A 24,227-nucleotide genomic window follows, 5' to 3' on the forward strand; every position below is an offset into this window, starting at 1 on the left:
ACCTAATTCAATTGGCTCTGTCTGAAATGTTTTATTGTTTTATTTTTTTTTTTTTACAAACAAGCTAAAACAAAGGCTGTCTTTCCATGGTCTTACTTTTAATCTTAGTATGTCCTTCTAAACTTCTCGGCTGTCTTAGACAAATCAGACAGGTGGACAGGAGGAATGGCATACTATATATATAATGTCTGTGTTCTTCATTATTGGTTATTATCATTTAAAAACTTCACATAGGAATGTTATTTATCTTAATGACATTTTAGATTTGTTACCAGTGAGTTATTAATGACTTTATGACTTTTCTGTTGAAACCAATACTGCTGCTGTTCTAGAAACAATATTAATTTATTTCTAAATTACAAATAACTTCGAATACTGCTCTGAATTTGTTTGCTTTTAAACTTAGTCGTGAAAGAAAAGAGCAGCTAATTTTGTAACCCCACCACTAGATGCCACTAAATCTCACATATACTGTTCCTTTAAGTGTGCTAAATATATATATATATATATATATATATATATATATAAATTTTCTATATATGAGAAAATTAAAGAAAATTAAAGAATTTAAATATAATCTCCAGACTTGTCATATTTTTCCCTTTTGGATTTATGCCCTAAATATATTTTTTATAATCCTGGCTAGAGACCAGACTGCCTTCATACCTCTAGCATGATATTTATTCTATAAACGTATGCATAAATATACTTTGCTGTTGGCTAAATGGGGTTTCTCTTTTATATAGCTTCTATGAAATGTCTTTTTTTTTCTTTTTTTTTTTCTTTTTGCTATCACCAAATTCGTATCACCAACCGCGAAGAACTGCTGAAGAAGAAGGTTAATCTCACAGTCTGGGAGTGTCGCTTCATACCACCACAGTGACCGCTGGAGGTCTCACTCTAAAAATAGACAGGGGCTTAGCCTTTAATGCATTTATTGTTGTATATGGGTTATACAGCCCACACACTAGCCTGACCATGCTCTACTAAAATGACAGTCTTCTCATTAGATGTGTAGGTGCGGTTGTTCTGCTAATGCAGTCCAGCGCGTCCGGACGGCAATCTTACTTTTGATGCATGAGAGTTTGAGGATTTTCAGCCGCTGAGCAAGCATCTGGGCAGAATCATTTGCATTATGGCTTCGGATCCAGAAAAGAACAATCAGCGTGTGAAACAGCTTTTGGGGAAACCTGGGAATGGAAACTGTGCCGACTGCGGAGCTGCAGGTAAGCTGGAGGGATGTAACTGTCTGGCTCTGCCGCACGGATGCTGGACAAAGACATCTTAGTGACCAGGCGAAAGACTTAAATGTTGTTGTTTTTTAAAATACATTTTATGATCATCCCTTTTTCTTTGTCATTTCCGTGGAATATATGCTGAGTTTGAAATAAGTAACTCTCTGTACTACAATTTCACACAGTTTCTCTAGTTCTTTATCGCAAGGTCGATAAGTTATCTTGTTTCTCAGGGAATGGTGTCAGTACGGTTATGATTATGATATTTGACACTATGAAGATCCTCACAAAGGAGAGCATTGAATTTGGGGAGGACTCTAATGAAAAAGTCCCAATGTATTGTAATAGTTAATATATATGTATATATATGTAACACTAAAACTTAGTAGCTCAGCATTAGTTAAAAATATATAATTAAAAATCTATATATATATATTTAATATCTATTGTTATTCCTATGAGGGGTATCTATCACAGATGTATTCTTCAATGTTTGAGGGTTCAAATATTCATCTGGAGGTTGATTTCTTTTTGCAGACACATGTGGTTACATACTGTGATGGTCACACCTAGTTGGTTTGCACTTATCATATCGGCAGCTAAGTACATGAGCATACATGAAGGGGTAAAAAAACACAGACAAACAGGTGTGGCTTGTGAAATAAGTCACATCTACACCCATGTGTAACCCTACAGTGAATAATATGAAAAGCAGCAAAGCCTCTCATTAGGGAATCTGCAACCAGAGAAAGTTTCACAATTGTTTTATATAGTTTTCTTGAAGAAAAAAAAAACTAAAATGACTTCCAGTATTATTAACTATCAAAATAGTTGAAGAATATTTTTTCTTGTTCTTTTGACTTCAAATTCAAGTTCTGTTTACTTATTTTAAGGTGCTTCATGCATTTCTGCGTTCTTAGATTTCTATTTCATGCTAAATATGTTTTCACCATCTATTTGACTTTGTATGTAACCTGTTGTCTTGGAGACCGACTTCTCAGTTGAACTGGTTGATTGTCTCAACTACAAGAAGCCCACAGAATGCAAATGCGATGGGACTGGCTAGCTACAGATCAGATATTCATGTGAACAGATGCATGTGTGCAGCTTTGTGATTGTGCACCAGGAAGTAATATTTTTTGTTCTCATGCTATTTTTGTAGCACGAGTTCACTAAGTTCTCATTAGCAATGGTTGAACAGCTGCAGCACGCTCATACAAACTACTTGACACTGCCTCAGTTCTCTGACTCAAAATAATTACCACGTCAACTGTAATCTCACTTTGCATTGATATGACTAATGTAGATTGGAGCGTAGTGTAGGCATTCACACTTTTGCTGCAACTCTTTCCTGTTCTGTGTCTGCTTTGACCTGGATGGATTAGCATACTTTATGATGTCATGGCAAAATAATCTGCAATTTGAACTACTGCCTTGGTATAAAAAACAAACAAAAAATGTATTGTGAAATTCATATTTGCTAAACTGAACACTCTTCTTTTGTCTCCCTTCAAAGAAATGTTTGATGTGGGTTATATTCTGACCTTTCACTGAACTTACAGAAAAATGTCATGAGCAGAATTATAACTGGGTGACATCACGTTACAAAAAACGGAGTAATTATTTTCAGTTTATGTTTGCTTTATGTCAGAGCTTTTCAGTACATATTTTATTGGGGGAAGCACGGAGGTGTTGGAGGTAGCAATTTATTGAATGCAAAAAAGTGTAAATGTAATGTGTGAACGTTGTGTAGGTGTGAATATATGTTTCACACACTGGTAACTGATATACAGTAGATATGCCTGTCTATTTCCAATATTCATAAAGAAATGTTCAGTAGTTGTAGCTGTAGTTTTGATGAATGCATTGTAGAAGAATTGAGATACACACGTATATAGTACGTGATATGTATTCATAGTTACGGATATTAATGTTCTTGCCTTTGATAGATTTGATTTTTGAAGATAGTCCATTGTCGTTTCTTAGCATGTGTTGCTTAGTTAAAGTAACAAGGTACATTAAATCTGGGCTTTTGTTGTGTGAATACTGTATTAAAGGAGAACTTTTGTTGCCTCTGGGGGAAGAAATGTGATCTATGAAACACTAACTTCGAGGTGAGCCGTGTTGTCTAATCTCTCACTACTGACACCAGAATGAAATATGGCAAGGAAACCCTTATCTGGCTTTATACAAACCAAAATACAATTCAGATATTGACTCACATAATTTTCATCCAAATATTGATCACCTGTGAAACTGGGGGTGGGTTGTGAACTGAGTTGTTAAATCTAGGTCATGGAGACAAGCTCTAAGATCTCTTTGGGTGAAATGCTTCCTGTATAGGCTGAAGTGAGTACACTCTGAAAATGTATTAATTAAGATGCAAAGAAAAATTACTTTAGGGAGCTGCTTGCATGTATTTAAAGACAGAGAGACAGAGAGAGGATTTTTTTTTTTTGATCTGTCTGTTTTGTGCTGTCGGTCTCTTCCATGATCTAAAGGACAGACAACCCCATAGTCTCACCATGTTCTTAACCCTTGTGTTACATTTCTATCTATACCTGTTCCTGCTTTTTCACTGCAAACACCTCTGGCAAGTACCAATCAACCACATTTTATAAGTAGGATTCTAAATCCACTACAGGAATTATGTAAGAAGAAAACTTCTTAAATGTCAAAATAGTTCTTTCTGACTGTGATAATGTTTCAACCATTGGTTGTTTGCTGTTTGTCAACCTGCTTAAATTATAGCTGAACCATCAGTGTCTGTAAGAAGGAAGTTAAGAAAAGTTTCAGTTTGAACAATTGTTTTTAGCTATAAGTGTTTTTTGTGTGAATCTACAATACATCTTACTTTATGCTGCTTTGCAGATCCTGAATGGGCATCCTACACTCTGGGAGTGTTTGTGTGTCTCAGCTGCTCCGGCCTTCATAGAAATATTGTTCAGATCAGCAAAGTGAAATCTGTTCTGTTGGATCCCTGGAGCTTCTCTGAGGTGGAGGTAAGACATTGTGTCTGTTGTGTATGTCAAGTGATTTTCCTCATACAAAACCTGAAAAAAGTAGAATGCTCCATGTTTTGTAAGAGAAGGCCAGCCATTAATTCAAGTCTGAAACTTGGCTTGAAGTCATGTCTGCACCCTCTGGCTCACCCAGCCCACCATGCTCCACTCTCTGCCTTTCATTCCTGTTCCTGCATCCCGGCATCGAGGAAAAAGACAAGTCATCAGACTCAATTCAGCATGGGCAGATACTACCAATATTTGTGTGTGTGTGTGTGTGTGTGTGTGTGTGTGTGTGTGTGTGTGTGTGTGTGTGTGTGTGTGTGTGTGTGTGTGTGTGTGTGTGTGTGTGCTGAATCCTGGGACTTGCAGACTTTAAAACTCACTTTAAAAACAGCTTGATTTAAGAAGAATGAGGTGAAGAGAATTGTATATAATTTTGTACATCTAGCCTAGTCAGATAAACTGTATCATGAACATGTGTGCTTAAAAGTTTGTGGTGCCTCGTTTTCTTTGTGCCTCCCTTTTTCTGTCTTTCTCCCGTGATTTGTCTGTGTGTGTGTGTATGCATGTGTAATCTGTAGGTTCCTAGATGTGTGCTAATGTATGTTAAGCAGTGTCCTCTGTGTTAAATACAGAGACACAAAAGAAGCAGCAGCCATGGCAGAAACACTCTCTCCCTCTGGGCAAGGAATGAGCTGCAAGCATCTCATTATATTTGTGTGTGTGTGTGTGTGTGTGTGTGTGTGTGTGTGTGTGTGTGTGTGTGTGTGTGTGTGTGTGTGTGTGTGTGTGTGTGTGTGTGTGTGTGTTTGTAAGTGGGACATGCAAGCAAAAGCCAAATACAAATGCACTCACAGGCATTAAGCCACCGAGCACACAGTGAAACACACAGATATCCCTTACAAACATCAGTTTCTCTTCCTCCCCTCTGCAGTTTATGGATTCTGTGGGTAACAATGCTGCCAAGGCTAAATATGAACAGATAGTTCCTGCCTTCTACTACTGCCCTACACATAAAGACTGCACGTAAGTCATGTGTTCTTCTCTGCCCTCCTGAATGTCTGATTCAGGTCACCACTAAATAAGTACATATCTACAACACAAATGGACTTAGTAGAAACTTTACTTTTCCTACTTTGTGATATTGTCTGGTGGTCAAGGTTATCATACACATCCATTTGTAACTCATGAGGCTGTCTTTAAGAATAAATCCGCATTGTGTAAATCAAGTAAAAAACCAAAAAGAGAACTTCCTTGTTCTCCTCGCATGTATTGCAAACTAGCTATGTTTCCAACAGCGAAAATAGCATCTCAAAATATTGTACAAAATATGAGTACAGAGGATGTTATGGACGAGAATAGATATACACAGTTTTTTTTTTTGACTCAGATAATCAGCCGTACTTACTTGAGCCAGAGTATACGGCCAAAGAAATGCAGCATAGTGAGGCCGAGGCTGTGGCTGCATTCGCCGTGCAAGAGGAAGTGGCCAGGTTATGTTAAAATGGATGGTCCAGAGGGACACTTGCCCAACTCTGTGCATGCACTTTCTATTCCCTGACCAATAGGCTATCCTAACCCTCAATATTTGTCTCTCTGGAAAATGTATCTACCACTATTCTATCATTAACCATATGGCCGGTGTTGACCCTGGGCTTCAGAAGCTTACACGCAATGCATTGTGGTACATCTAGGTACTGCTGACACATCTCCGCAGGCAGGAGAACTCCGCTTTCTTGGTCAACTAAGCACAAACTAAATAATGTATTGCTTCAATTGACTAGATGTCAAGTAGTAGGTGTCATCACTGATCAACAATATTGCAAACATTTGCTGATATATATTGTGGTCACTATGTGCAAAGAGACGTAAAAAAATATTATTGATGCATCTTGAAGACAGCAGTTATTGTTCAGATGGATGCATTCATTAACTTAGGGGCAACAAGTTGTTTTGGTGCCCAGTCTGACTGCAGAAACTCCTCAATGATAAGAATGCCAAGTTCCTGTGAAGCAGGAAGCAACAGTTCAGTACAAGGGTTTCTTCTTAACCGTCCAGTGATATAGATAACAATATGCAACAACAACATTTTTTTTGCTGTGAAGTTTCTTTTTGACCTCCATTGTGTATATGGAGGATGATTCCTTAAGACCACACAAACAAAAGGGATGATTAAGTAAAGACGAGGGAAAAAGGCCAATCCATAATCCACAAAGAGCTTTGAGCATCCAGGAAAGAAAGCTAATATATAAGATATTGTGATGCTGATATGTTGAAGATAACATAGCAGATCAAGCATGGTGAAATCATCATCGAACTGATGATGCATACACATGCAAGGCATTTGTTTATGCATGGTGCTTTGAGAAGTTTAAAGATAATTATTAAGGGAACCGATATAGTCCAGATAAATGAGTTTAATAAAGATGGATATGGGATTCAATATCATGATGGATGAAGGGCAAGGTAGACACACTTGGAAGTTACGAGAAAATGAGCCATGTCATTTTACCGCTTTTGTTCAAGAGTTTGAATGAAATGTGGTTCCGAGCCGCGACATCCATGTAAGATAATGAGATGTTTCCAACAAATTAGCTTAAGCATGAAGTAAACATCAAACCCAGGCAGAGCTGATTGTCTAACGCCAACTGGTCCGCAGGCTCCTGCGAGAACAATGGATCCGAGCCAAGTACGAGAGAAAGGAGTTCCAGTGTGTGGACAGGCAGGAGCCTTACTCGGCAGGTAAGAATGAAATGCAGCCCTGAACAGTTATGCCCACAAACACATTATACATCTTGCATACTCAGGAAAAACAAATAATGGTCTGTGTCTCACACAGCATCACCTATTCAGCATTGAATGAATACTCAACAGGGAAACGGCATCATCCGTTTATCAATAACAACATTCTTGGGTGAAACAGCTGATGCAATCGGAAGGAAAGGAGGCCTCACCTCACAGCCCACTTTGTTGTCTCCATTTAAAGGGATAGATTAATAATTTAGGAAATAAGAAAAATGCAGCATGTAACTATTCTGAAGACCTAAAAACCTGTTGTTTTTACATTTCTGGTGTGTGTGACAAACTTCAGGTTAATAAGTAAGCTTTAAAGATGTGGGTAGACATTTTTTTTGCATTGAACAGATCCTAGCTAGCTGTTTCCCTTTGCTTTTAGTCTTTATGTTAAGCTAGCCACGCCTCATCTCCAGCTCCTTACTTAACACACTGAAAGTAGACTGATACCAATCTTTTCAACTAAACCCAAAAAGTGTATTTCCAAAATGTTTATTCCAAAACTATTATTGTAATGTATCTTGCTGATTTGCAATCTTTATATATCTTAATCAACTTCCTTAAAATTTGAATGAATGAAGTACCACATGACATACTATCTGCATCCATGAAGGATTGTTGCTTGAAAGATGTGACAATACTCTGGGTAGGGATGAAACATAAAACAGCACAAACTTTTGTGATGGTGATCTTGTGATATAAGTGTATAGATATCTGATGGGGTGTGTGTGCAGTTACTATTTGGCCTGCTAATGGCTTTACACAGTCAAAGGGTGTAATAATGAATAACTTATGACTCAGTAGGTACCATTACCCAAAGCACATTTACATGGCCCAGCCCAATTAGCCTGCCAGTCAGACTGAGTGTTGGTTAGCAGGATAGATGGGATGTCAGCTTATGTTGCAGAAACATGAGGGTTGATCATGAGGGGAAAAAACGGCCCTTTGCCGTCCAACATCAGCTTCTCATGTGTCCTTTTTTGTCCCTCTGTTTATTTCTTATCCACACCCACCTCTGTTTCCCCCTAGCCACAATATGTTCCACCCTTTTTCATGGTTTAAATCATTTTGTCATTAGCCTAAGCTCAGTTCCCCACTAAATGTATGTTGCATAATCCTTATCTCTGTATCCGTCTGTTGTGCTGAATCATGTGCCTGTGTCACTGTGTGAGTAACTAATGACAAATGTCTCTTGGCTAATTGCCTGTGGACGCCTCATTAAAAGAGAGAGAGTGGCACCAACCTGACTGCTAATGAGACTCAGCTAATCAATAATGGATGCCCCTGCAAAGTAACTGGCAAGAGGTGTGCAGATGCTAAGATTGGGCCATTATGATCTTTAGGATTCTGGAATCTTAGAACTGTTTCCATGGTGAAGGAAAGGGATTGACCTTTGACTACAATCCAAGTAAAGCGAGTTAAAGTAGTTGAAATATTACTCAGCTGAAAGAAACAGTTACTCTAAAACCATCTCCGGTGTTTAGACCACACGTTTAACACAGGATACACTGTAGACTACTTAACATTATGAATAATTGGCCACTCTTTCCTTTAACCCCTATTCATAAGCAGCATATACATGCACATTTAATAAATGTTTTTTAACAACCGGTGATGTAGTTGTAAGAAAATATCAATAGCCTATAAATATGTATTTTATATCAGAACTGTGTTTCACTATATTGTCATTAGAGCACCCACTTATGGGTGCCCACATGATGAGTTAAAGTTGTTGAACAAAACAATAATAAACACTTATATCTGCTTACAACTACATTTTAGTGTTAAAAAACATTTATTGAATGTTTAAATACTGAATACAAATGCTAAATTGGGGAATTTTCAAGTAAAGTATTACTGAATGGTAATTTCAGCACTGACTGAAATAATAATTAACTGACATGCAGCACTTAAAACCACAGAGGTGTGTCTGGCCTGGATTAAAGGCCTTTCTCATGACAGACAGTTTTACTTGTGAAACACAGGATCTAATAACATTGATGCTATTCAGGTGTTTCAGTGCCTTAGATCTCTGGTGTTGTGCATGCTTGCTCACTGACATCGCTGATACATGTAACAAGGCCATTATTAAAGGATCATCCTTTGTTCTATTTATATAGAATAGAACCTCACAAAATGATTTAGGTTTAAGAAACTCACAGTTCTGCTGCAGCCTCTCTGTCTCAGGGGGAAAAGGGGATTCTTTAAGTATAGTCAGACATGTCTTTATGTTCTCTATGTTCTATGTCCCGGAAACAGGAAGTTGCGCTACGCTAGTCAGTTAACCTGATAGAGGTCATGGTTTGTGGCTGCTTTTTGGACGAAAGATTTCAAATATATTACTGTATTACTCCATGCCATCCCTGTAGAAGACATGGGCGGGACTTTCTCGTCAAATTCGTAGTAGAGGGATGTCATTTCTAGTCAAGTTCACACCACAAGTTCAGTACTACGTTTACTAGAGCCATGCTAGCTTCTAACAGGGGAAGAGATGAGCAAGCTTGCAGTTAAAACATAATTTGGTATAAAAATAAAGCTCACTTAAAGGTTAATCTCTACTTAAAGGTAGACAAGATAAAGCTCTATTATCTGAGTCTCATGACTGTCAAACCCTTCCACTCTGTGCCTCTATGTCTTTCTCCCTCTCTGTCAAAGGCCTCTTGTGTTGTGCTGTGCAGAGGTTTAGGAGCATGTGGCTGTGTGTGTCTGCCACAGAGGGAGAATAGCCTCTTTTGTGTACTCTATACAACAATCCATGTCACATTTCTCCTATTTTATGCCAAGAGAAACTAGCAGCAGTCTGCAGTGGACCTAAAGAAAAGACGCTGTGGTCAAAAACTTGCTTTGGTCTTCCAAGTGTTGGCAAATATTTGACACCCTGTTTTAACAGTGAATGAACTATCTTGTTCCCCACAGTGTCATGTTTTGGTTGACAGTCTGATAGTTCCTCTCAGCAGTGGGGCAAAAAGGTCAGATTCATGAATAATTGATGAAGCTATTGCTCAACCAGAAGTTTGCAGCTTTTTGCAACCCATGACGACTTTATTACTGTATAAAGAAGCAAGCGAAAGGACAGGGGAATGGAGGAAAGAGATAGGGTGGTGCAGGTGGAAATATTTCTGGCACATTTTCCTTTCAAAATTCTTCTCTTTTCTTTGCTATTAATCAAATAACAATTTAATTCATACCACACCAGCATTTGAATGATACACTTTACTTTAAATGGAAACTATTTTCTTGTACAGTTCCTCGCAGGGGAAGTGGTTTATCTGTTGTTTCTAATGTAGTCGGCTATTTAGAGAGTTCCATGCAGTCAGAAGGAAACAGTTACGTGTTATTTACGTGAGGCTTAGAGTTGGCATCACAGGGATTATTGCTATTATTTTATAGGGTTCCTAAACCTTTAACCAAAGTCAAATTCAAGCGCTTTTCAAGAATTTTCAAGGTGCATTTACAAGCTTTTCCAGCATCTGACAGCTGTTGTAAATTACATATTTATAGACAATAAATAGATATTCTCACTTAATCACATTAAATCAAGTATGAGAAATATAATAAATACCACCCCCATTAAAATTGGAATTTAAAATACACTAAACAATAGAAAAAAGAAATCTAAAGAGACGCCAATTGCCATAGAAGAGTATCTAAAACAAAAAACTAGAATCAAAGAAGAAAAAGCTGAATAGTGGTAGTCTCTACTAATAAACCAAGAACCTTGCACCAGGTTTCAGTTGTGGTAATTGCAGTGGCTCAGTGCTGCCGGACTGATAAAATCTTATGGACTAAAAGTAGCTTCTGAGGCGGTGCAAACAAGTGCTCCTACTTGAATAAACTAAAATATTATTATAGTATGACATCCTGTTCTTAGATTTTTGGAAAATTATTTTGTCCTTTTTTGAATATTGTTATATTGCTGATTTTTGCAAGCTAAGTTAGTTTGTGTGTCTGTGTGTTGTTTGGATGTGCGTAGGGAAATGACAATGCATTTCTTCCTGCTGTGTTGTTTCTGTTTGGCCATGCTGGGTATCAGCAGAGAGTCCAGTGTCAGGAACAGGCCCAGGACGGGAGCCAACACGATCTGTGTGTGTAGAGAATGTTTGATATCAAGTTTTAGAAGAGACTAGAAATTATGGAGCATATATATATATATATTGACTCACTCCTACACTGGCACTGATCGGCTGTTAGTTGTGGCACAAAGTTGCATCGGTGGTTGACACACAAAGACAAAAAGCCTTAATTTGTGTCTACAGGCCGGTAGAGGAAGCCATCAGTTGAAGCTGAATTATTTATGTGCAGTAAAGAAGGAGGTGTTTCCTCCCACCACTGCTATACTGACCACATAAGCTAAAAGTGTGCACACACACTTACACATAATAATATTACAACTGCTTGTATTATGATTTCACAGTGGTCTCCGCCAACATTGTTTCTGGATCACCTGTCCTGTGTAATATTCTCACTCTTGAATTGTGACTGTTGCATAAAGTAATGAAAAATGAATGGGTCTGTGCACTCTCAATGTGCTGGATCAATGGGCACAATTTGAATTAGTTTTATGACAACCAACACGTAAAGACTTTAAATTTAAACCATGCATCAGCATTCATTTGAATTAATTTACCCAAAAAATGTTGTAGGGCTGATTCAAGTGAAGGAAGTTGCCCACTTGATCTGGAGAATTATAATATCATTAATGGGTATTAGCCTAAATCTTCTGTAATCAATATTTTTACATAATGGATCTAAAGGCTTTGTGTCCCTGCAGCTCTACAGAGCGTTGGAGGGTTTTAGCTTTGTGGCAAACTGGCCAAGTGGCAGTCAAAGATAACAAATACCATAACAGAGTCTTTAGCAACTAAAGAAAAACTAATCATTATTGGACGATAATAAAGTTTACCATAGCTAGTGACATTTGTATATTTCTCCTCTGTGTGAATGTTTGTCTTAGATTTAGGGGTAATGTATTTAGTATTGTGATAAAATTGTCTGTCTTTCCTCTGTTTTTTTCTCATGTTACTGCTCCATTTGGAACCTTGCGCTCCTTTTCTGGCAGGCTACAGAGAGGGGTTTCTATGGAAACGAGGCAGAGACAACGGACAGTACCTGAGCCGGAAATTCATTCTGACAGAACGGGAAGGTGTTTTGAAGTACTTCAACAAGCACGATGTGAGTGTTCTCTCCCACTTTCTATTTTTTTCTTAATCTGTATTTGATCAGTTTATCTCAGTGTCCAAACTGCCTTTGGTAAAAAAAAAAAAAGTCAACCTTTGTAGAAATGTGCTGATTTTTCTGGTTGAATCTGGAGATCATATTCAACTCCCATTTCAAAATGTTGCTTAGTACTATGTTTATAAGCACAAGGACATAGTTATCGCTCCTTTAAGAAAATCAAAGTGCTAAAACAAGTCACACTGTGTTAACAGAGATATGGTTAACTTATGCATCATTCTCTATTCCATGTAGGGCATTTTTTGAGGAAAATGGAAGGAGAGACAAACCATTGACTATCCGTTTTCTAAAAATATCCTTCTTTTCTGCAGGCCAGAGAGCCCAAAGCGATAATGAAGATAAATAGTGTGAATGCCACTTTCCAGCCAACAAAAATCGGCGTTGCCCATGGCCTGCAGATAACTTATTTGAAGGACAACAGCACTAGGAATATCTTTATTTACCATGAGGATGGAAAGGTGAGAGGCTTTGTCTAGCAAAAAATAGCAGGACTTTGTCTAAGGATTCAGGAAAAGGTATGTGTGTCCCTCTGGTGGACATAGTTTGCCATTACAAGTCAGTGAAGTTTACTTTTATAATACTTAATTAAATAAAGCCTTATGAAATTCATACAGCATACCAAATAATATTGTGAGAATAACTTACTAGCTACATCTCCCAGAAGGAGCACAACTCCTTTTGGGTTTAGAGCTTTGAAAATACATTTTGCATTTGTCTTTGGAGGTTATTATGGAATATCAGGGCTGATGATGCATGTCTGAGGAAAATAAATAATAAAATATTTCAGTAATAATCTGTCACTAAACTTCCTGATGCCCTCTCTTGAAGGAAATAGTGGACTGGTTTAATGCCATCAGAGCAGCCAGGTTTCACTACCTTCAGGTGGCTTTTCCTGGAGCATCCACCTCTGATGTGAGTACTCTACAAAAACATCTTTCTTTTCAATATTGTCTTGGGGGACATTACTTTCTACAATTTAAAAAGCAGAAGTAATGGTTATCACATTTTTTAAATTATAATATTTCCAGACTCAGTATATTTGAACTTGATTACTTTTATGTATTAGCTTTTAAGTTTTAAAGACACACACCAGAATTGTATCCAATCTGGAGGCTTTGAAACATCGTCAAGACCTACATGTTGGAGGAAAAACACACAAAAAAAAACCCTGGGAAAATAACGGTGTTAATTAAACACAAACACAGTTTATCAGTGACTAGGTATGTGCGCTTTGTTTGTCCAGTTGTTGCCAAAGCTAACCAGGAACTTCATAAAGGAGGGTTACATGGAGAAGACTGGTCCAAAGGTAAGATATTCTTCTGCTGTGTTTTCCTGCAATATTTTTGTCGATGGATTACTTTTCCACAATGTGATTTATATTTTAGGGAGATATGATATACCTAAAAACAGTGTCTTGCCGAGCATGAGGCTTCCAACCACTCAAAGCCCTTTATACACTACATGTCACTCCCAACCATTCATACACTGATGGCAAGGGCTACCGTGCAAGGTGCCACCTGCCCATAAGGAATAACTAATCATTCACGCCACACAATTTGTAGCTATACAGTATGAACTGGCCTGTTGCAATATATTTCTCTTTCATTTCTATCCTACAGCACACAGAGGGCTTCAAGAAGAGATGGTTCACAATGGATGACAGGAGGCTCTTGTACTACAAAGATCCACTGGTATTAACACTTATTTCTACCGTATATTAGTCTATTTCTTTGAGGGACAGTGCGCTCAAAAACTCAACTCAAAACTTTTATAGCTTTCCGTCTAGATGTATCTAAATGTTGTCTTCAGCTCCTTTAAATAAGAACTATAACTCAGTGTTAATGTTTCATTCAACAACACAGAGTTGCAGTTTGATTCAAGATGATTAAACTATGCGTTTCTCCCTCTGCTGTCAGGATGCTTATGCACGAGGCGAGGTGTTCATTGGCGGTAGGCAAAACAGCTACTTTGTGGTTCCAGGCCTCCCCCCGAACACTCAGGGCTACCATTGGCAGTTTGGAATTACCATCGTGACCCCAGACAGGAAGTTTCTACTTGCGTGCGAGACTGTCGAGGATCAGAAAGACTGGATTTCTGCATTTCAGATTGTTATCAACAGACCGATGCTGCCTCAAGAGTATGCAGGTAAACTGAACAGCCAAACAGCCATTATAAAGCTTTTTTCTTCTAAATTCATGAGTCTGAAATCCTTTGTTTTCTCTCTGCAGTAGAGGCCTATTTTAAGCACAAACCATGACTGTCTTAATGCTTGAAGATCTGACGCAGTGATTGAAGCAAGACGAAGAGAAGGACCTTGGATACGTCATTGATATCTCATAATGGAAGTTTTTATAAAGACTTAAGGGTTTCGAAGAAAAATACCTAATGAGATAGTAACCATTCCCCCAGTGACTCCTTTACTATTTTTACCATCCTGCTCAACCTCATTATGTGACAGACCCATTGCTTAGGGAGTCGGAATAACTCCTAAGCTCATGAATGTTAGCCTTACCCACTCATCTGTGTGGTGATGTTACTTACTTACCTGACAGAGGCCTGTCTTTACTGACCTGTATGTTTGTAGGAATCAGAATCGTTGCTGCTCGGATAACAAAATATGTTTTTCTCTGTTTTCAGTAATATAACAAGTATGCAGATGCTCACATTTATTCCATATACGAGTAAAATGATTCTCAATGTATTTATTTTTTTAACTGTCAAATTTGCTATAAGCAGTTTGTGATGCTATATTGCCAAACACTGCAGGTATAATTTTTTTTATATTCAAGCAGCTGAATGTTAACTGGTTTGTGTAATGTTTATGATCACATGCATTGTTTCTCTTTTTTGTAAAACTGTATGACAATAGTGACCCACTTCAGCATTTACTTTAATGTGGTATAACTTAACCAGCAGATGGAGACAGAGGAAAGGATTTAAACTTGCTATGACCCCCCCCCCCCCCCACACACACACAAACACCAGGAGATCATTAGGCTCATCAAATCAGTGACTGCATGTGTACATAGTTTGTCAAAGTGCTAAAGAGATATTTTGAGCAGTATTATGATCCTTTTGTTAAAAGTGGAGTGTAAAATGAGTAAAATGATACGGAAATGTCGTCATTATTAAAAGGGTTAAAGCCACATCACCTTCAGTTTTTATTATAGTTATCTTTCAGTTACAAGAAATAAGTTGCACATTGAAAAGTAGTAAAAACAAAAATCAATACATTACTGTGAACATCAAGATAGGAAAAACATGAAAATGTACAGTAAATGCTGTACAGAGATATCCAGTTTCTATGACTAACATTAAATCTACCAAAGCAACCGTCAAATAGAAAAGAGGCCTATGCTTCTTTCATTAACAACTGGTTAACAGAATAAATGCACTGTGCTAATGTTTTTAAGTAACATGGCACTATATACCCCATTTATATATTCATGATTGGAAAATGAAAGCAGGCTACTGATGTTTGCACATTTGACTAAAAAATGAACGTTAGAAATGAAGAGATATACACATCTGTTTGTTGTAAACAATACTTTGGGTGAGATTGCCGACATACTGTTGGTCTTTGTTTCCCCAGATACCCCACTAAAACCTTATCCATACTCATATACCATCTAAAGTGCTATTCTCCTCAATCCAAACTTTTTTTACATGGAGAAAAAAAGTGTTTACATCACGTTTGTCAAATCATGTTTCCAATTTTTTCAAAATTAAAGACTACATAAACAAGTACAAGAGACGTTGCATTAGAGATCTCCAAAACTCAACATAGATCCTTTAATATTGAAATAATCCCCAAAGTGTTTTAGCTTTTATGACACATACACTGCCATGTTTCTGACTATTTGTTTAAACTACTGTACTACCACAGCTGAATCATGGAAATGCTTGGACTGAGTTTATGCTGGTGAGCTAAATTGGCTTCAAAGAGCCTGTTGAATTACAGACATGAACACTGAACCATGGACAGAACAAGCATAACTATACAGTACATCTATAATGAACATTCATCCACACGCTGACCAAGGGGACAACATTCAACCAAAATGCTGCCTGTCACTGACACTTTAAATCAATCTGAAATAAACAACCTTACTTGGAAAAACATCATAAATCCTGGTGCGAGAACATCCCATCACAATAACATAAACACAAAAGGTGAAGCAAAGGTAGGTGTCCGATTCAATGCTGGGGTTTAAAATAACATGCAGCTAGATTTTTGGAAGAAATTAATTAATCTATTAATAGGTTAATAACTGAGGTGTGGAGCGTCTAACTTAGTCTTTCACAAACCACAACCTGGGGCTACATCCACAGCTGCAGAATGAGATGGATAAGGAAAAGCAGGACACATGAAATAGAGTAGGGCAGTGAGATGAAGGACAACAGATGGAGGATGTTCTGATGGAGACAGGGAGGTTTGACAGGGTAGAAACAAAAAGGGGAAAACGATTTATACCTCGCTGGAGCTGACTCCTCATCTTTGATCTCACAAGATACACCAACGGTGGGAACATGTGAACATGAGTGATCCCCATACACACAAATAAATACACACACACATTCAGATCCAGAAAATGACTAGGGCAGGCTCTAAGACCTGCAGCAGCTTGTGCTCTTCATCTCCTTGTTTACGTACTCCTGGAGCTTAAACTTCTCACTGGGATCCTTCGTTGACCGGTGCTTCAGCTCCCTGAGACAAAGGTTAGATGAAGTTTAACACCATAAACACTACCAATGATCAGTTTTTCTTTACATGCTCTGAACATTTTCACTCACTCAATCATCTCTATCATGTATTGTTTTCTTAGTGCACTGAGAATGGACTTTACAGTGAAATAGGAGAAATCTTGTGTTCAGCACTAACACTTTTTAGATTAACTAAATATTTGGATATTCATATATTCTGTTTTTCCCCAATGAGGGAGAAAGGGTTGAATCTATCAGACATGCATTATTCCTTGCTATTTTTATGTGGGGAACAGCTAGCAAGTTCACCTTGAGTTAGGAGGTTTTGGTTAAACTATCCACAAGGTCAAAAATAAACTTTCACATCTTACAAATTATTTATGTTCCCTAATGGTAGTAAAGTGCTGTCACGTCTTATTTTTCATGGCTTAATATTCCAATATTTAGTAGATAAAAAAAAGAAAGACAAAACCAGACTGGTCCACAACACTTGCAGAGAGAATGATACTCACTTAGCCACAGCAGTGAAAGCCAGCTCCACATTGAGACCTGACCTGGCGCTGGTCTCCATGAAGGGAACTCCAAACTGCTGCAGAATCAAAGTTCGGACAATTATTGGAGATAATTTTTCGCCCAGAAGACATGCATGATAATTGAACACTTTTCAACAGGCTGCTGCCTCTTTGATATGCTACAAAAACTTTAAAAAAATGAAGGCTGTTGAATAATGATTTAGAAGTTTTAAGCAGAATTTTATAGAACAATAGTGAACTACTTTACTTTGGGTAAATCTGTCTCCCAGCTTTTCCTCTGCAGGGGAATTTGTCTCTGCCCACAGTGATGATAACTGATGTGCTTTTCCCCCTCCCAGACTGTGTCTTAAGTTACTGTGTGGCAGTTTAGTGCTCCCACTTCTGGGGAGAATCGCTTGGCTGTCTGCCATGTGTTTGGTGTGCCACGCTGCAAAGCAACAACAGTCACGGCTAGGATATCGCTAAAAATAAACTTTTGGTTTCAGTGCTTTGTGGTTGCATTTGCAGCCATCAGGACTATGAAACTGACTGACATGACAAATGAATGTTCTGCAGAAGGTCATGCAACTTTAAGACATGACGACAAGGAAGACAGGAATCTATATAATAAATATTCATCATAAAATGTTAATTGATTCAAGGGGAGGAAAACCTGAGCTGTCTGGCCTTTCTTTGCCTTATCTATCTTTTTGGTATGCAGGTGATACGTTGTCCTCATTGAGCAGAAATAAATCTCTAGATAATTCCACCTTTCTGTAATATTCAAAATCTTCTCATTCATTCTTCAAATTCAATCAGCCATGTAAATACTGTTTGAAAATGTAATGAAAAGAGATGTTACTGCCTTCATGGGTCACATACGAGGCCTTGATCTCACTAGAATTAAAAGATGCATTGAAAACGTTTTGGTCATGTACGGTGTAGGTTTGCTGCTGTAGCATCTAGACACTGAAAGTTGTGCCCATATTTTTGTAAATTGTCAATAATTTACCTTTGCAAGCCTCTCGCCATCTTCTCTCTTCACCACCCTCTCATGAGTGGCGTCAGCCTGGTGAGAGAGGAAAAACAAGGTCACACACGCGAGCATTGTGCACCAACATCAGTGCTTAAACCACAACATCAACCCACGCGATGTGCTGATCTGTTTGCCATTTGTCCACAGTTTGCATACAAGCCTTCCCTGGTGTTCAAGTCTGATGGCAGCTAATGAGTCAAGATTGACTCTCAGGATGCTAATTAAGCGCTGATATGGAGTGTGGAGGACTAAAACAAGACAGGGCTCCAAGGCAGAGACATCTGTTCTCTGTTCAGGATGAGGGATGTGAATGGCAGTCATAGAAAAAAACATGTAACACTGATATTTGCAAATTAGCAGGTTCAGATGTTGTCGGATATTTGTGTGCTTGAAAGCAACAAGAATAATTTTCCTTAAATTAGACGTTATCAGGCAGAAAGTCACCAATAAAGAGTGAGTTTCAAGTTGGTTTGAAGTATAGGCTGCTAATATTATACATTTTTTGTCAGGCTGTTATCAATCGACAGTAAATATATCTCAATACTTTCCCTATCCTGACTGTGGCACCCGACCTAAAACCCATTGATTTCTACTGAAGACAACAATATCTAAAAATGTCTCAAATGTAACAAAATTATACTTTTATTTACATGGGCTGATCATTTCTGAATGTCATTCTGTCATTTTTGCAAAAAACACATTATTTTTTAGGGACAATTTTTAGCACTGGTATATAAGACATCTGGTGCTCTAGGGAATATCTACAGCGCCTCAAAATAAACTACAGTGCCCACATTCAACTTTTTTTTCATAAAGCAATTCTCCATATAAACTTCAAAGTCAAAGTCTTTCTGGTGATAGGATTAGAACATTTGATTATGCGGCAAGCAGACAGGTGGACCTCATTTCCTGTCTGACCTGTTTACAGTTTATTTAAATGAAAAAAATATATATATAACGCAACACTATCAGCTCCTTGTCCAAATTACAGGACATGCAGACCAGTGAGAGGAAAATACATAATTTAACTGTTACTTTAACTTACTAACTAGTTTGGCATTCTCTTCCAAATAATCTGGCCATAACTGCACATCCATGAAATGACAGAAGTAATACTCGCAAGTCATGAACCACAGAACAGCGCCTTGGCCATATAACATTGTTTTATATGTAATCCATCAAACCACTCTTCAGGTTATTTTCTTGATAATGATTAAACTTGGAGTCTAATTGTGAAAAAAATGTTTACTAAAAATGGTGTATGCAAAAGTAAAGCACGTCAGGTCAGCCGGTTTATTGGCAATCAGCTTTTTCTTGCTCCTATCTACCCCTGTTATATCGGCCTTTAAAAATCCACCTTTGATCAACCTCTAATCTAGAGTATACTTTTGATTTCTTTAACAATGCCTTGCCTTGTTTCCAAGCAGCATGAGCACCACATCCTGTTGGGCGTACTCATGGATCTCAGTCAGCCATGCCTAGTAACAAAACAGGACAAAGAGACAAGAGAAGGAGAAGATTAGCTGTTAGACAAGTAGACAAGACTTTATGAGTGTGAAAAAATTAACAACCTGAGACAAGAAAGAAGAAATATGGAGTACACATAAAAAGGGCTTCAGGAAGAGAGAGTCTTGTCTGGGACTTGTCAAGGACAAGTCTGAGCAAAAAATCTAATAAGAATAATGAGGGAGAGGAAAGTGACAGAGGCTATGGCATTTAGAAGATGAAAAAGAGCACAGACAGAAAAACTGAGTCAAGGACAAAGACATAGAAGGGATAAAAGTATGTGTGAAAGAGAAATACTGTGAGAGGAAGGGTAAGCATAACACACTCACAGTTTAATAAACACTCTCTGCTCCATCCTGCCTTAACTACAGTAAGTACACAGGAGAATGATATAGCTTTACAGGCTAACACACACTTGTATGAACTCCAACAGCACCCAAACCATCAATTCATGGTTAGTGAGCATTTAATCGGTGCAGAAAGACACCTGCAAACCCCTCCTGCTGAAATAATATCCCTCATCTCAGCACACAGCTTAATTGTACCCACAGTGAATTTCTCCACATTGGATTTCTAACTGGCTGGTGATCAATTGGCCTTTCCTTAAGTGGTCCTACTCCAGAGCAGTTTTCCCCCCTGCCCGGTCCTCTGTAATTAATTCTGGTGATGACACTTTGTTTGTAAAGGGGATATCATCGGGCCAAGCCAAAGATCATGTTAAAGAACAGGGGATGAGAAAGGGAATGTGTTGTCACTGCTGCCTGTGAATATCAGAGTAAAAATAATTGTAAGAATATGAACTTCGATTGTTACGTTTGTTAAAACCTTCTCTCCTATTTGACTCTTCATCTGTAGTCAAACCATCCCACATCCAAACTCTGGAGCTCTGAGCCTTCACCCAGTTAACTCCAAATCCAGCTGAATGATGCATGGCCCTCTACAGGCTCACATGATTAGCATTGTATGGCCATTCCTACCACACAGGTGCTTTTAAATAAAAGATCTGTATTTCAGTCAGACAATTAGTCAGTCTCATTACCAAAGGCTATTAAAAGGCTTATTGGTCATAAGGGACAAGACTCAGTTTTAATCTCAATGTTTGTTTAGCTGAAAAGTGTTCAAAAGAAAAAAGAAATGCAATAAAAATACAGATGGAAGAAAGGAAATGTTTGATAGATTTGCTACTTCATTCTTGCCTTTAATCTAGGTTATATAAACTCAACATTATTTTTTACTAATACTAATTCTACTGATATTCGAACAAGTCATTATTAGCTATATTTCTATATTGGAGTTATTTTCATACTATTTACATACTATATAGCATTTTGTCCTCTAACCAATCATCTAGTTTATTGTGTTGCTTTGAAAGCAGTGCTGAATCACCGTTGCAAATTGATGTGCTTTTGATTTAATGAGGTCGGAGAGGTTTGGTGTTGTGGGAGTCCAGGCAGTCGCCCTGAGGTTCTTTAAAAGGGGTTCACCGCTGAGGAGTGGAGGGCCGACTGAGAGGGACATTTAAAGACGTTTAGACAAAGGTCCGGCCAAGCCCACTGCTTTTCTGATTTAGCCCGAGACAAGGTCGGGTGGGTTGAATTTGCATCACGAGTGCTCTTCAACATTGTGCATGTGAATAATTACCTGCTTTATGCATAATTCAAAGCATGAAGCATTTTGTCAAGGTTTCCTATCATTCACATGTTGCTCAGCCAGGTTCAATGTCTGCTGTTGTTGCTTCTCTTTGACAATGGCTCATCTTTGACTTCTGTGAATCCTCAACATTTTCTATGAGATAATAATCAAATCAACATGTTTTGCCTCTGTAATATTGTCCATGTATCTCCCGCCTTATTTAATTGTTATTCAGCTGTTCATAGAGCACCTCCACTATGGGCCATATAATAGACACAAGCACTGATTCCACTTGTCACCTCCATACTGGAGAATTATAGCGTCTATTATCTTTTCATGGCAGGGCAGGAATGACGTGGCAAAAAAGGATCAGTGCATTAAATGTGATTCACACATTATCATTTGAATGAGAGGATATGTTAGTGCATTTATACTGTTTGTAGTTGTAGGCCCATTATTGAGAGCCATGACATCTCTGTGAATGGCTGAACAAACAGTGACATCCTGTAGTCAGTATCTCATCCGTATGCAAACAAGGCTTGAAACATGGCTCCAAATAAGTCTACGGCTTTGTTCAGATTGCAGGCAAGAGTGGCCCGAGTATGATTTTTTCCTGCGCTATGTGATTAACTACAGTTTTTTTCATAACATTGTGGAGAGCACAAATCACATGAAATTTGATCTTTTAAATTCTGATTTGGGCCATGTATGTCGTCTTCAACCAGATACAGATCGAGATGGACATTTGTCACAACTCTGCCCTGGCGGAAGTCACACAGTGAACAGTGTAAACATGGAAGATAGCTGTGATGATGAAGGTAGTCGTTGGAGAGACAGCGAGGTCTAACACTTCAGTTTCCCTTCCACTGACCATTTGAAGCAGCAGCCAGTACTCCTCAAAAAGTCATAATTAAAAATGTGGCTCTCTTTCTCCTCATCCTCAACTTCATCTCATGATCGCTGGCCTCCACGGCACATAAACATATAAGTGAAGCTGTAAACCCTGACTTCAGTTGCCTCCATGTTTTCTTGATGCCAACGTGCAACGTCTTTGTTATTGTTCTTATGAACATGTGGGTCAGTTTAGGATCGTGACCAGTTTCCAACTGGAATCTGATATTGACCACATTAAAGAATTATGTGAACAGCTAAACAAAAACATACTATCTCAGTAATAAACGCTTGCAATGTGAACGTAGCCCAATACCCTCAGCGGCCATGGCAAAAAGAACTGGGCTAGGTTCATCTTTTATTCAAGACTCTGGTCAAATGCTTAGGGAGCCAAATGTCAGTGGCAATGTGGCAGAGCCGGTAATCCATTTCTCTTCTCATAGTCCCCAAATAGTGTGGCCAATATGATTCAGCTGGAAGTTTGTTTGTAAGGGCATAAAAAACATATTTTTATGATCCCCGATGGTTTCTGTTCTCAGTGGTCTAGCAGTCTGATGCATTATAATATCAGGTTGAAAGTTTTAACAAAATACCCATGTAACTTGTTCAGTCAACATTAACAAAAAGAGAGAAGTAATTAGTTCCCATATGCTCTAAAATATGAAATTTCATGAAGTCAAAAGGCCAAAGGCTCCGCTAAAACTCGCGCTGCCCACTCAACTGTAGAAACAAGAGATGATAACAATGGCAGACAGACCGAGACAAAGCCAGAGATGTGACAGAAAGACAGAGAGGGTGCCAAAGGCAGCAAGATGGAGAGAGACAGTGACAGTGAGAGACAAGACAAAGACCAAAGGATCTGTATCAGAAAGGAAGGAAGATAAAAGCCAAGGCAGACACCTGCTGGCAGCTGCGTTGTGACGTTGTCACTGGCAGAGCTATGTGAGTTTCTTCTGATGGTGCCTGTTTTCTTTTTGCTGTCACTGAGATGAAAAAGCAGGGCTGCTACCTACATTCTTTTTTTCTTCCCCCGAAGACCGTGTTTGGAAATGTATAACAGGCTGAGGTGAAAGTACGAATTATATTTACTTGTTACTGTGACACAACCCTTAAAAATCTGTTGCGTATAGCATCAGGTCTTAGTTAAATCTGTAGTCTTGCTTATTTACTCTTTGATTGGATAGTTTGAATCTAAATGTTGCATTCAACATTGGACATATAGGAACTTTGGCTTCTCTTGGAAAAAGGATAGTTTTCTTTAAAGATATGTTTGTATTTCTCAAAGTAAGGTATCAGTAACTAAACAAAAAAAAGTTGTAAAAATTGTAAAATGGTAAACCAGTGATAAGTTGTTGCTGTATGTCCCATAAAACTATAAAAACAATACCAGAATAATCTGAATGACTTGTCCTTGAATTCCACCAATATGCATTTATTATACTGTGTACAGTATCAATATAATTGCATCCTATAAAAATCAGGTCATACTTTGCTGAGCACAAAAATGAAAGTTACCAAAATTCCTCAGGGAGCCTCGGAGTGTCTTTCCACATGACCCAACTTTCCCTCTGTTGCACTTTTGTCAGAGCACATTTGCTATGGGTGACTATGCTATTCTTGCCAAGCTTTGATCAGAGTATTACACCAACAGCCAAGTCTGCTCCCAACAACAGGCAGA

The 24,227-nt window shown here is 38.2% G+C and overlaps 2 protein-coding genes across 2 annotated transcripts in view; one reads left to right on the forward strand and one right to left on the reverse strand.

Annotated features, from left to right (window-relative positions):
* Nucleotides 1-866: 866 nt before the first annotated feature.
* Nucleotides 867-16,842, forward strand: LOC129098181 (arf-GAP with dual PH domain-containing protein 1-like). The gene is made up of 11 exons (XM_054607168.1): nt 867-1,226; nt 4,107-4,237; nt 5,175-5,266; nt 6,900-6,982; nt 12,093-12,205; nt 12,580-12,726; nt 13,097-13,180; nt 13,512-13,574; nt 13,888-13,959; nt 14,185-14,413; nt 14,497-16,842. Exons 1-11 carry the CDS (start codon nt 1,136-1,138, stop codon nt 14,523-14,525), a joined length of 1,134 nt encoding a protein of 377 aa, XP_054463143.1. The 5' UTR covers nt 867-1,135; the 3' UTR covers nt 14,526-16,842.
* A 24-nt stretch (nt 16,843-16,866) lies between these two features.
* The window catches only part of LOC129098182 (ras-related protein Rab-26-like), a 44,535-nt gene continuing 37,174 nt past the window's right edge, over nt 16,867-24,227 (reverse strand). Inside the window, exons 6-9 of the mRNA XM_054607169.1 lie at nt 19,933-19,998; nt 18,497-18,553; nt 17,485-17,561; nt 16,867-16,976 (exon numbers count right to left, since the gene is read on the reverse strand). Of these exons, the coding sequence (XP_054463144.1) occupies nt 16,877-16,976; nt 17,485-17,561; nt 18,497-18,553; nt 19,933-19,998 (300 nt within the window). The 3' untranslated portion in view covers nt 16,867-16,876. The remainder of the gene's footprint in view (nt 16,977-17,484; nt 17,562-18,496; nt 18,554-19,932; nt 19,999-24,227) is intronic.

This window comes from Anoplopoma fimbria, chromosome 11 (genome assembly GCF_027596085.1).
Source record: "Anoplopoma fimbria isolate UVic2021 breed Golden Eagle Sablefish chromosome 11, Afim_UVic_2022, whole genome shotgun sequence".
NCBI lineage: Eukaryota > Metazoa > Chordata > Actinopteri > Perciformes > Anoplopomatidae > Anoplopoma > Anoplopoma fimbria.

Bases quoted from the DNA above. Each gene is read 5' to 3' on its own strand.
- LOC129098181 (XM_054607168.1), top strand. From the start codon at position 1,136: ATGGCTTCGGATCCAGAAAAGAACAATCAGCGTGTGAAACAGCTTTTG. The intron at 6,983-12,092 runs GTAAGAATGAAA...CTTTTCTGGCAG, and splicing joins GCAGGAGCCTTACTCGGCAG to GCTACAGAGAGGGGTTTCTA. The intron at 14,414-14,496 runs GTAAACTGAACA...TTCTCTCTGCAG, and splicing joins GCTGCCTCAAGAGTATGCAG to TAGAGGCCTATTTTAAGCAC.